This window comes from Pagrus major, chromosome 2 (assembly GCF_040436345.1).
Source record: "Pagrus major chromosome 2, Pma_NU_1.0".
In the NCBI taxonomy this organism is placed as follows: Eukaryota; Metazoa; Chordata; class Actinopteri; order Spariformes; family Sparidae; genus Pagrus; species Pagrus major.
Window position 1 is genome coordinate 19782950 of NC_133216.1, and position 12537 is coordinate 19795486.

The 12537-nt window shown below is 40.3% G+C and overlaps 3 protein-coding genes across 4 annotated transcripts; 2 read left to right on the forward strand and 1 right to left on the reverse strand.

Moving 5' to 3' along the window:
* The first annotated feature begins 220 nt into the window (after positions 1 to 220).
* On the forward strand, positions 221 to 3612 carry sfrp2l (secreted frizzled-related protein 2 like). Its single transcript, XM_073481212.1, has 3 exons — positions 221 to 921; positions 2043 to 2123; positions 2256 to 3612. Exons 1-3 carry the CDS (start codon positions 396 to 398, stop codon positions 2648 to 2650), a joined length of 1002 nt encoding a protein of 333 aa, XP_073337313.1. The 5' UTR covers positions 221 to 395; the 3' UTR covers positions 2651 to 3612.
* On the forward strand, positions 2281 to 7458 carry tomt (transmembrane O-methyltransferase). The gene is made up of 5 exons (XM_073481213.1): positions 2281 to 2337; positions 5792 to 6059; positions 6140 to 6336; positions 6521 to 6643; positions 7250 to 7458. The coding sequence occupies exons 2-5, from the start codon at positions 5798 to 5800 to the stop codon at positions 7445 to 7447; spliced, it is 780 nt and encodes a 259-aa protein (XP_073337314.1). The 5' UTR covers positions 2281 to 2337; positions 5792 to 5797; the 3' UTR covers positions 7448 to 7458.
* A 606-nt stretch (positions 7459 to 8064) lies between these two features.
* anapc15 (anaphase promoting complex subunit 15) lies at positions 8065 to 10685 on the reverse strand. Of its 2 annotated transcripts, none has more exons than XM_073484220.1 (5): positions 10610 to 10685; positions 10150 to 10271; positions 10011 to 10070; positions 9194 to 9334; positions 8065 to 8963 (listed from the first exon to the last, which is right to left on the reverse strand). In XM_073484220.1, exons 2-5 carry the CDS (start codon positions 10267 to 10269, stop codon positions 8916 to 8918), a joined length of 369 nt encoding a protein of 122 aa, XP_073340321.1. In that variant the 5' UTR covers positions 10270 to 10271; positions 10610 to 10685; the 3' UTR covers positions 8065 to 8915. The 2 variants fall into 2 exon arrangements, with proteins under 2 accessions (XP_073340321.1, XP_073340312.1); XM_073484211.1 differs by having other exon boundaries at positions 9194 to 9337.
* Positions 10686 to 12537: the final 1852 nt, after the last annotated feature.

Consider the following 12537-nt stretch of genomic DNA (forward strand, 5'->3'; position numbering starts at 1 on the left):
CATTAATATGGTAAATATTAAAATTCTGAGTTTTAATGTCTTCTCCAAAACTACACAGTCCCCCATTTAAAGCATAGTTTGACTGTACAGGGCAAAATGGTGATTATACTTCACTGGAGTAGTTCACTTTTCCTGCTCAGTGTCAGCCACACAGTTTGCACTAAAGGAACACGGTATTAAAAGAGACTCTCTATCATGTCTCTGACAACATGCCGCCGCTGGCACTGTGAGGTGTGGAGGCAGACGCCAGTCTGATGGCTGGGAGGCGCCTGCCCTCTCATTAACCCCCCGTTTCCTCCACACCTCTTCGTTTACACCTTCAGGCCGGTCAAGTCCAGGCAGAAGTGCAGCAGCTCTGTCGCCTCCAGTCTGTTCTCCCTGGAACAAACACAGCTATGTTAGTCTCTGTGCTCAGCTTTATGCTCTTGTTTGGCGGTTCTCATGCGTCTGACACCGTGGTTCCTGCCCAGCTCGGGCCGCCGTCGCTCGGGTTCAGCTCCTCGGTCCGCTCGGTGTGTAAACCCATCCCGAGCACCCTGTCTCTGTGCCACGGGATCGGCTACAGGCACATGCGGGTCCCCAACTTGCTCGGCCATGACACCCTGAGGGAGGCCCAGCAGCAGTCGGCGGCCTGGCTGCCCCTCATCTCCAAGCTGTGCCACCGGGACACCAAGAAGTTCCTGTGCTCGCTGTTCGCTCCGGTGTGTCTGCCGGAGTACAGCGGGCCGGTCAGCCCCTGCAGGAGCCTGTGCGAGGCGGTGCGGGACGGCTGCGTGCCCGTCATGAGCGCGTTCGGGTTCCCCTGGCCGGAGATGTTCAACTGTACCCGGTTCCCGCGAGGGACCGAGCTCTGTATCCCGGCAACCGGAGAGCACGAGGGGCGGACGGTGGAGGAGGTCAGGCGCGAGGAGGCCCTGAAAGGTCAGAGGACGGATATCTCTGTCAGGCTTTCTAACTTTTTACTTAACTATGATAACTTAAACCTCTCACACTATCTCAGAAACACTTTCACCATCAAATGTCATCTTAACAGTGAACTCATAAACACATTTTTCATGTTCATGTTTGAGTTTGTTGTGTTTATAGTGTACCAATACAAGTTTTTTGCACTATATCCACTGCACTGTCCCCCATAAATTCACAATACTCTCTCAGTGCCCTACACCACCAATGCTGTGCCATTCATACATACATAGTTCTGTACAATGCACACATTGGATTCAACCGATATCAGCGTGCCAGTATCATCGGCCAATAGCTTGTGACAGACATCGGTATCAGCAAACAAGTGACAAGAAACGTCAACAGCAGATGTTAAAGATATGTTTGAGTTCATTTGGAAAGCCTTCGTTAGATAGTTATTCAACCAGAGTGCTACTAAATGTTCAACCGTAGTATCTGAAAACATGAAGTAAACTAGGAAGTACAAAAGTGGCATACTCTGTCTCCATATGCATTTTTCTTTTTGGACTTAATGATGTATTGACTTTCAGGCCTTCTTCAAGATCAACAAAACATGATTAAAAAAGTAAAAAAAAAATGCTCATGGAACCAGAGTGTGCATAATTTTTTTCTACTTTCACAATAGTTTAATAACCAAATTGAAAGGGTCCTTCAAAAAGTGTATGTTTATATCATGTGTTTCTGTTAAAAACCAACTACTAAACAATAAAATCCATTTTTTTTAACTCTAATATTGATATTGGTATCAGTCTCACAAGGTCATAATCAATCAGGCTGTAGTACAAATAATGCACAGAATGTGTACGGCCCAAGGTACTGGGATATAATGCATATAGCTTTTGAAAGTTTTTTCTTTAGTTTGTTTATTTTTGCTGTTGTAACACCTACATTTCGCTCTGGCTTTCATTGCAGTTTATTCCAATCTTTTCTTAGAATTGCTTTACATGCCTTGATCCTGGAGTTTCTGCTCAAAGACAACAGTCCCACCAGTCTTAGTGATTTTATTCAACATCCCCACTGCAGACACTCAGTTATCTAATGTTAATGCTAAAACCACTCCCACCTTTTCCTTCCCCCAGGGAGTGTTATCTGTGATGCCTGTAGTCTGGCTGCTGAAGGAGAGACTGACATCCAGGAAAACTTCTGCCGCAGTTCATATGGTGAGAGCAAAGTGATTTAGATACCATAGGTTGCAAAATACATCCCCTTTTCTTCAGGAATGGATCAGCATAACCATCTGTATTAATACAAAACAGTAATGTGTCTGAAAGTTCTCTCTGTCTCTATCGCAGCATTTAAGATGCGTCTGGGAAGTGTGTCGACAGTGGGAGGGGACCGTCAGCTGGTGCCTACGGCCCGCAGCCGCATCCTCAGGTGGGCAGGGGGAGGTGCGGAGAGGGCAGAAGGGGTCGGAGGCGCAATGGCCCACAATGCTTTGTGGCTGCAAGAAGGAGGCACCTGTACTTGTCCTGGCTTAGACTCTGCGGAGACAATCGTAGACAGGGGGTTAGAGGAGGAGCAGACGGATAAGAGACAAGCAGGGGCCCAGGGTGGATGGTACCTGGCCCTGGCTCAGGCTGATGAGGGAAGACTGGTGCTGACTCGACTGGTGAAGTGGGCCAGAGGGGACAAGGAGCTGAAGAAGTTTATCAGAGGTCTCCTTAAACAGTCCTGCCCAGAGCTGTAGATAGGGCTGCATCGATTATTTTCATGACCAATTAATCTGCTGATTATTTTCATGATTAACTGTTAATTGTCTATAAAATGTCAAAAGAATTTTGAAAAATGCTCATTACAATTTCCCAGAACCCAAGGTGACGTCTTCAGATTGCTTCTTTTGTCCAACCAACAGTCCAAAACCCAAAGACTCTTCATTTATCATCATAAAAACAAAAAAAAGCAGCAAATCCTCTCATTTAAGAAGCTGGAACCAGCATATGTTTGACATTTTTGCTTGAAAAATGACAAACGATTAACCAATGATCAAAATAGCTGGCAATTAATTTTCTTTTGATCAACTAATTGATTTATCAACTAACTGTTGCAGCTGTAGACAGGGAGTTAACTATTGCAGTCCTGCCCCTGGATGTTGCTTTGTGGTCCTAATGTGCTGTTAATAGCAACAACCAAAATTAAAGTTATCAAAGAATGGGTTAGGAACAAATTGGGAACAATGTTCTGCTAACAAAAATGTCCCAAATAACACTAAATAAATCAGTTGAGCACAGACTGTTGGATACTATGTAAATGAACCAGTGTTTAAAGATTAGTTCATGGACGTCTGTAAATCTGCATACTGGCCACTCTTTTGATTAATTGTTCCTGATTAACTCTAAAGAAGGTGTTAAATTCCAGGTAATCAGTAACCAATCAAGTCTTACTTGGTAAATGCAGATTATTTTCTGTCCCATCAAGTATCATGACATCATGATTACTTTACCATTACTCACCATGTTTGTGTTCCTTCATGTCAAATACAGCCTCATTTTAGCAAACTGACCAGTAGGCATTTTTGAATATGATTATTAGTTCACGAATGACAAAAGACAGAGAGCCCAAGAGTCAATACATAAGCCAAGCAAAAGAACTAATTGCCAACTGTTTTGATAATTATTTTATAGTTTCAGTAATTTTTCAAGCAATAATGTCAAACATTTGCTGGTTCCAGCTTCTTAAATGTAAGGACTTGCTGCTTTTCTTAAATTAAATGTCTTTGGGTTTTAGACTGTTGGTCGGACAAAAGAAGCAATTTGGGAACGTCACTTTGGTCTCTGGGAAATTGTGATGAGGATTTTTCGCACTTTTTTGACAGACTAAAAGATTAATCCTAAAAATAAACAGCAGATTAATCAATATTGAAAATAATCATACGTTAAAGCCCTGTTGTTTACCTTTTTGTAATTACCAAGGTCCCCATCATTTTAAAAAATCTCACACAGGCGTTGATGGTAAGGCATTGTCTCAAAAGTTACTACTGCACATGGTATGCAAAAGTTGATGTAATTACAACTGGGGCGATATTTGTGTATTTTCTTGTACATTTGTATATATAGAATCAAAGTGTTTTGGTAGTGTTTGCAGGGGTCTAAGTTTTCTATTGATACATATTTAGGTTGAAGCATTTGTTCCTGTAATCATAAAATGTTTTCTAACACTACCATCATCGTAATACTTTTCTACACAAAGCATAAGCAATAAATATAAAAGGCCTGTTTTTCTTTACATTTTATTTTACCATTTCGTTTCACAGTAGCATCAAAGTCTTTTGATGAGTGAAAACACTTCTGTGAAAAGACAAGACAACAACAATCACGTGTTTGGATGCCATAATCTCAAGTCACATCAAAAGAGAAGCACTGAATAGAGAGAAATTAAATGTGATGTCAACAATAAATCATTAAGAGCTGAATTTGGTCATTTTTGTTCATTCATTATATCTATTTGTACTTAACATGATTATACTGAGGTTTTTAAAATATTGTCGTAAGTCACATTTGATTATATTTCTTACATCACCTTCTGTATGTGTGTCTTTCTTGAGCTTTCCATCATGACTCAGTAAAAAAAAAAAAGTAATTTGATTCCACACAGACACACACCTGTTGATGTTGACTTGATATATCAAATGTCTGTTTCTCGCGGCCTCTCTTTGTCTCACTGTATCTGCTCCTATTCTTAACCTATATACCTGGACACAAGGTTATCTGTTTGTTGGGTCAAAGATGACAAAAAGTGATGTTTAACAGCTAGAGAGTTAGTTGCTGTCACTGTCTGGTAACTGGAAATAATTACATGACATACGCTGTCCTGCATGTGATACATAAATTATTCATACCTCCAGGTCTCTTACCTTCTCCTACACACACACACACACCTCCGTCTTTCTACACTCCTCTCATCCACTTTAATCTTCATTATCATCCGCGCTGCTGCCGCTCTGCTTTCACCAGACTTTTAAGAAAACAGGTGAGTATGTCAGCTTTTCATGGGACAGTAAGAGACTTTAAGTCTGATGCAAATATTTTGTTAGATTATCTGTTGTGTGTGGTGCAGAAAGCCTGAAGAGTCTACAGTTACATCACATCCACCACAGGACTGAAGTGTGAAAGGTTGTCACTGTGCAGTCTGCTCAAGTGTAGTTCAAAACTAGGACGGTTTGTCACGTGTGAAATTTTGTAAAGATAATTTGATTAATAAATTGCCTTAATTGTTGTTATTGTCATCTTTAAGTATTTCCAAATGTACCTGACACAGTGATGTATACTTCTTTCTTTCTCTTCTTTCTTTGCATTAATTTGAGGGTTTTTTTTTAGCTTTCTGTTGTTTTGCTGTAATAAATTTATGGCTTAGATCATTTAACACATGGAGCATTATAAGAGCACCAGCAGCTACACAGAAAGAGTTGTATTCATGCATTCCTGCATGTGAGACTGATGAAAATGATATTGAGACTTCAGCTGCTGCTTAAGGAAATGAGTTGATTGGGTGACTACCAAAGTTGTTTTTTATCCTCATATTTTCCTCTTATCTAATACCAACTAAAAAAATGACCAGTTTTAAGCAAGACTTATCACGCTGCTTTCTTACACTGCAGGGCAGCACAGTTAGTTTTAAAGGGACAGTTCACCCCAAAATAAAAAATACATATATTTCATCTTACCTGTCGTGCTATTTATCCATCTAGATTGTTAGATGGATTGTCTCTTTACAGAAACCATGACCTGATTACTTAAGATAACTTTGGCCTCCACCACATGGCCTCCAGCTCCTTAAAACAAGGTATCATATCATGAATAATGAATTTACTCATGTGCTTTTCTTTATACAGGATAGGATGGTGTCTCCTGCTATTGCTCTGGCCTTCATTCCCCTCCTCCTGACACTGATTATCAAGTACCGTTACTACTTTGTGTTGTTATATCGGGCGGTCCTGGTCAGGATATGGAAGGACTGTGTTACTGGTCTGAGCCGAGAGGAGCGCGCCTACCAGTATGTTCTCACTCACGCCACCCCTGGAGACCCTGACAGCATCCTGGATGCCTTCGATATCTGGTGCAGCAAGGTGGAGTTCATCAGCAACATTGGGCCTAAAAAAGGTGAGGAGATCCTTTACTTTACACAACAACTGTCCTGTTTATGAGCATGATTTTTACATGTTTGGTTCATCTGCATGTAGGGAAGATCCTGGACCGGTTGCTGATGGAGCAGAGCCCCCTGACGGTGCTGGAGTTGGGTGCCCACTGTGGGTACAGCACCGTGCGGATTGCCCGGGCTCTGCCTCTGGGTGCCCGGCTCTACAGCGTCGAGATGGACCAGAGGAATGCTGCCATCGCTGAGAAAATCATCCGCCTGGCAGGGTTTGACGATGACACGGTGAGACAGCAGAAAAATGTCACCTTTAATCCAAATGCTCTCCACTTTAGTCCTTTAAGCCCCAAATGACTTACCTAAAGGCAATCGTCATTATCTTTTTACGCAAATCTGGGACATTTCCATTTCATTTATTGAATATGAAGAATATTGTATCTTTGTGACACCCATGCTGTGTGCTCTCCAGGTGGAGCTCATCGTGAGTCCATCCGATGAAGTGATCCCTCAGCTACGGTCCAACTATGGTTTGGAAAAGCTGGATTTTATCTTCATGGACCACTGGAAGAAATGCTACGCCCCTGATCTGCAGGTGACTAAAACTAATCATTAGAACATTACAACAGGGGTCTGCTGTTGCTGGCCTGTTAACATGTTAACTTCAGTGGACGTCTCTGCAACAGTATGTCAAAATATCAAAACAAATTTCTTCATTCTGTTGATAATTCTAGTTCATTTTTTGATGTTTTCAACTAAAAATCTGACATTTTGCACCTTTAAATGTATTAATGTTTTTACATATTTATTACATATTATTCTCCCTTTGCGTTTCCACTGTATTTATAAAATACTCATCAAGTATATAAATAAGGAATTAATAAAAAATAAATCAATTATTGCCCAAAACATTTTTTTAATTTTTGCTGTATTTAATGGCATATTAATTTATGTACTGTGCCATTTATTTATTTTTGATTGTGACAGTTTCAGTCCTCCACATGTAAGATGGCTAGTTGGAAGAAGCCATACTGAATGTACAATTTAATGTGTATTTCGAGTCTGCCGAAGCCTGATTCTTTAAGATACATGCATAGATAGTAATGTACATGCACTGAAATTGTTCTTAAATAAATACATTATATTTTGCCACCTGATCCACTCCTCCAGTTACATGATACTGCCTGTGTGTGTGTAACAGATGCTAGAGGGCTCTGGTCTGCTGGGAAAAGGATCTATGATTGTGGCTGACAACGTGCTGTTCCCCGGGGCTCCAAAGTTCCTCAGACACATTCGTAAGAGCGGCCTGTATGAGTGGAGGATCCACCGGGCCATGCTGGAGTACAGCAAAGGCATCAGGGACGGGATGGCTGAGCTGATTTACCAGGGAATCAAGTAGATGAAGTGGCAAGAGATGGATTGATGAGGGTATACCCCATGTTCAAAGAAATTTTAAATAAAATTTTGAAGGAAAACATAACTGTAACTTCTTCTCTACAAGGTTTGATTCACCTGTAAACTGTCACATCTCAGTATGTAGTTATTCAGAGATGCAATGGGTGGCAACTCAAGGATACTTCATGAATGTCTTTCAAAATACCTCACTAACAGCACCCTCTTCTGTGAAAAAAGGGAACTATCAGGAAAATAAACTGTCATGTACAAATTTAGTAACACCACGTACACAACACTCATTTTTACAGAAACAACATCCAACTTTTTATTCCTGCTGGGGATCTTCGGCGCCACCCACAGTTTCTGAGTGCAACGCCACTGTTGTTAATAAAAATCCCAGGTCCATAACAGTTTGTCAGATGTAATGTAGGTGCTAACTACAAACAAGAATCATTACATCATAACAATGTTATGTGTTGTTAACTTGCATGTTGACACATATTTAACGCTGTGATCCTACCCTCTCACTGAAGTTACATAGTGCAGAAACAAGTGATGGGGGGCAGAGTGGCTGAGACAGAGACACCATTCACCCTATTACAAGACACTGAACCATCAACATGATTTACATAATGTTGCTTTAATAAGACATTAAATATAAAAAAAACAGAATAAATTTGGTTTCATCAAAATAATTTAATACAAATAATCAAGGCTCCTGTTCATTTCAGTACAAATAATCAACACGTCTGTAAGGACTCCTTTAGCAGAACATAAGAAATTGGATAGACAGTGTGTGTGTGCATATTTACATTACGATTCTTCAGTGGTGATGGCTGTTGACATTGTAAAAGAATATTACAACGCATTTTCAATAAGAAGTGTCTGAACATAAAACTATTTCACAAGCTTTTAAGAAAATTCAGATATCTGTAACAAAAGATAAGCAGCATACACAACACTGCTCTGAAACAGAATTGTACCATATGGTGACATCTCCTTCATAGGTAACAAATTATTTAGCTGACTGAAGTGTTGTTTGACCTCAGTCAGCTGTTTGGAGGCTATCCAAGAAGTGGCACATGACTGAACATATGACCAGGTCATATTTTAAAACAATACAATTGTGTGTGTGTGTGTATTTGACAGATTCACACATTCCAACTAAAAGAAAAGTCAGACGACAGCCGCCAGTGTTTTAACAATGTGAACGTGTGCCAGGTAGCAACACTCAGCTATTTCCACCGACGTCCAAACTGAAGCTTGACATAAGACACTTGTGCTGGATTTACCTGATCTGCTTCCGAAGCACCTTGGTACAGCTTTGATTCAGTTGTATTCTTTTCCTGTTTACACAAAAAAATAAAATGTATCTGTGTCCTCGACTGAAGGGGCTGCAGTCATGTTTTACGTAAGAAGTAAAATATCCAGTGCCAAACAGCTTCATCAAGACCAACATGGTCTTTTTTTTCTTAAATCATCCATTGGTCTTGGTCTTGATCTGGTCCCTCCATGTCAACCTGAAAGAAAGAAACAAACCCAGATGAAATAAAAGTACTTCTCTGTTTGGAGAGAGGACAGGGAGCTAAATTTCAGAGTATTTTAGAAATATAGTAACAGTGCCTTCTATCAGAAAAAGTACAAAATCCAAGTCAATGCTTTTAAAAGGATGTTAGAGAATTAATTCCACCTTGTAAAGACAGTGTTTACTCTGTAGGTTTTTTTTTATACAAGTCATACATCAAAGCACCTCATTGATCTCGCCGTCATCGGGTGACTCGTTGTAGTCATTCATCTCATCCATGTCCTGCATGTCCTCTTCATCTTCAGAGTCTTCCTCGCTGTCCTCCTCATCCTCGTCGTCCTCCTCTTCCTCATCTTCATATCCCCCCTGCTGACAGGTGAAGGCAGACGACATAAATGGGGGGGACTATGTAACCAGTGTATGTTTCACACTGTGGCACAACGCATATCAATTTATAGGATTAGTTCACCCGAAAATGAATATTCAGTCATTATCTACTCACACCGATGCCGATGGAATGTCGGTTGATATTTTGTAGTCAAATTAAATGCTTCATAAAGCTCGTCCAGCATAATCCGAGTCTCCCGAAGCCATAAGATCCTCAAATTGATTTGAAAAGACGTTATTTACTCCCCTTTTCAAGCTGAAATCATCCCTGTAGCTGCTAAGCCAAAAGCATTAGCATGCACCCTGCCTGAAGTTGGTGCACAAGCTTGACTGAGCGTTGAGGGTGTGTGAATAACATCTTTACAAATGAATTTTGGATCCAGGGGCTTCCAGAGACTGGGATTACACCAAATGAGCTGTATGGAGCCATTTATGGGTTTTTTTGGTTGTTGTTTTTACGTTTTAAAACAAGTCCCCATGAACTTCAGTTGCTTATGAGAATGATGCAATGCAGTTTTTTGGGGCTACTAAACTTCATCTGACTTTCCATCGGGATGTGGGTGAGTACATAATGACTGAATTTTCATTTTTGGTTGAACCTTTCCTTTAAAATGCATCTGCGGACTATATCTTCAAGGCTACACCTTCACATTACCTCGAAAATAGGTTTCCCGATGGGCATCAGGTTGTTGTCCTTCTCAGCGATGCTCTGCAGCTGAGGTGGAGACGGAGTGTTAGTATGTTCGAGTATCAGCATGAATAGAGTGAGAAGGAGACCAGGGGTGATTTGTTACCCAGGTTTGGTGCTGCTGCTCCTGCTGGTGCAGCTCGGTCTCGTCCACACAGGGACGGTCCAAGTTAAACCACAGGGACTCCGTTATCCGGGGGAAGAGAGAGGGGAACAGCGTGGACATGTCTGCCAACAACAAATACAGTGTCGACCAGCTAGCTTCTGTGTAGCAATGAACAGCTTTTACACAAAATAAACAATGCGAGAAAAACCAGGTGTTTACGAGAGAAATGGAGCTATAAGGCATGTGTCGGAGCTAATGTAAGAAAAGCAGCAGAGAAACACAATTTTACACGACACGGTAAGTTAACGTAACATATCGTTAAAATACGATTTGAAGTCTTCCGGCTTTCTAACATAAAACCCCATAACGTTAATGTCACCAACGATGGTCTTCTAGATAAAAAAAAAAATAACGTCATAAAATATCATATTTCACCCCCATTTATATGTCGTGTACGTACCTGCCAATCTCTCGCTCCAGCTTTCAAAAAAATTTAAAACAACTTTAACCGGAAATCGCTGGTGTTCACCCAGAGGGTCCGCCTCTTGTCCGGTGTCACCGCACAAAGGTTCCGCCTGGGAGCAAAAACGATAACGTACTTTAGTACTTTACTTTGCCAATAAAATGAACTAATTTAAAAATGTGCTACTTTGGCTCTGATGCAGCATCCTCTCACAAAATGTCCCACCCACAACACTTTCTGATTGGCAACAGGACACAATTAAAAGCCTATAAACTCTGAATAATCTGAATCTGCAGATTAACTAGTAACTAAATGTATCGAAAAAAGGTAGTGGAGAGGAAGGATAAAGTAGTAGAGAAAGGAAATATGCAAGTTAAGTACTTGAGAAAATTGTTATGTTTATTTCATCACTGTTTGATTGAAATTTTGACACAAAGATTTTCATTTTTACTGCAAATGACTATCGGTCCCAAATATCGGTTTTCATTCTCTTTGTTTTTTAATCGGTATCGACCTTGAAAAAGGCCATATATGGACGACCCCTAATACTTACAGTCGTCAGAGGCTTCTCATTTTAATATGTACTGACAATTTTTATGGTTGTTTTCCATCTTTTAACTGATAGCTGTTACATGGTAAATGGACTTGCATTTCTACAGCGCTTTTCCAGTCTACTGACTGCTTTAATACACTTGTCACATTCACCCATTAACACACACATTCATATACTGATGGCAGAGACCATCATCAGGAGAAATTCGGGGTTTGGTATCTTGCTCATGGATACTTTGACGGGAGCTGGGAGCAATTATATTCATTATAACTCAATTATATCTCAATTGGTTTTAATATGTTGATGATAAATATCAAAATATTCAATCTCAATACAACATTATTCTTGCAAAGTGTATGTGGAATTTTAACTTCACTAATACAATAATTTCCATCAAGAGTAAAACAATATAAACTTTTGAGGTAAAGCTGTAGTATGTGTGTCCTGCAACCTGTTACCATCATTCATTTGATCACAATGTGAAAAATGACAAATCAAATTACCTTTGATCTGGAGGAATATCATTGTATTTCAGACTGGGGCACTTTTTTCTGAACTGACATACTGCCACAATCTAAAAGTCAAGTGCTCTGGCATAGTCTGCATGAAAAATGTCATTTAAGACCTTTTTCCTTTTTTTCCTTTGTTGTTGTAATGTCTAAAGTTGAATCAGGAGTTCAAAAATACAGATGCAGCAGAAACTTATCTTAACCACCACCTTTTTACTCCTCTTATTGCCCTCCCAGGTCACACTGCCACACCAGATGGCCATTGTGTGTGTGTGTGTGTGTGTGTGTGTGTGTGTGTGTGTGTGTGTGTGTGTGTGTGTGTGTGTGTGTGTGTGTGCATTTATGTGTGAGCAGGGTAGACCTTGAGATAGGACAAACCTTCCTCATAGCAAGACGTCACAAAACAGATTATCACATACTTACCTGCCTCTTTCTCGTTCTTTCTCTCTATCTCGAACACACACACACACACACAAACAATCTCATCTCGCACAAGGCAGACTTTGGATTCTGGAAAGATATTAAGTAATAAGGGGTCCACCCTGGTTTCAGTCACACGCCACTCACACGATCATAAACACTCACGGTGTGTGTGTAAGAGCTGAGTGGAGTTACTGATTTGTACGCTTATCTCTTCAGAAAGAATCATCCCAGAATCTAACAAGGTAAAGTGAATCTGTTCATTATTTCTAAGTGTGATGTCACATATAGTTCTTATGTTTTCTGGATCATGTATTTAGTTTTTAGTGTAAGATTCATTTTCTTTTCAAAGATGGAAGAAACAATCCTTAAACTGTTTCTGTAATGTTCACAGTGTCTTTCTAGTTGCTTTCCATTGTGTTATTTAGGTCACAGGTTCAGAA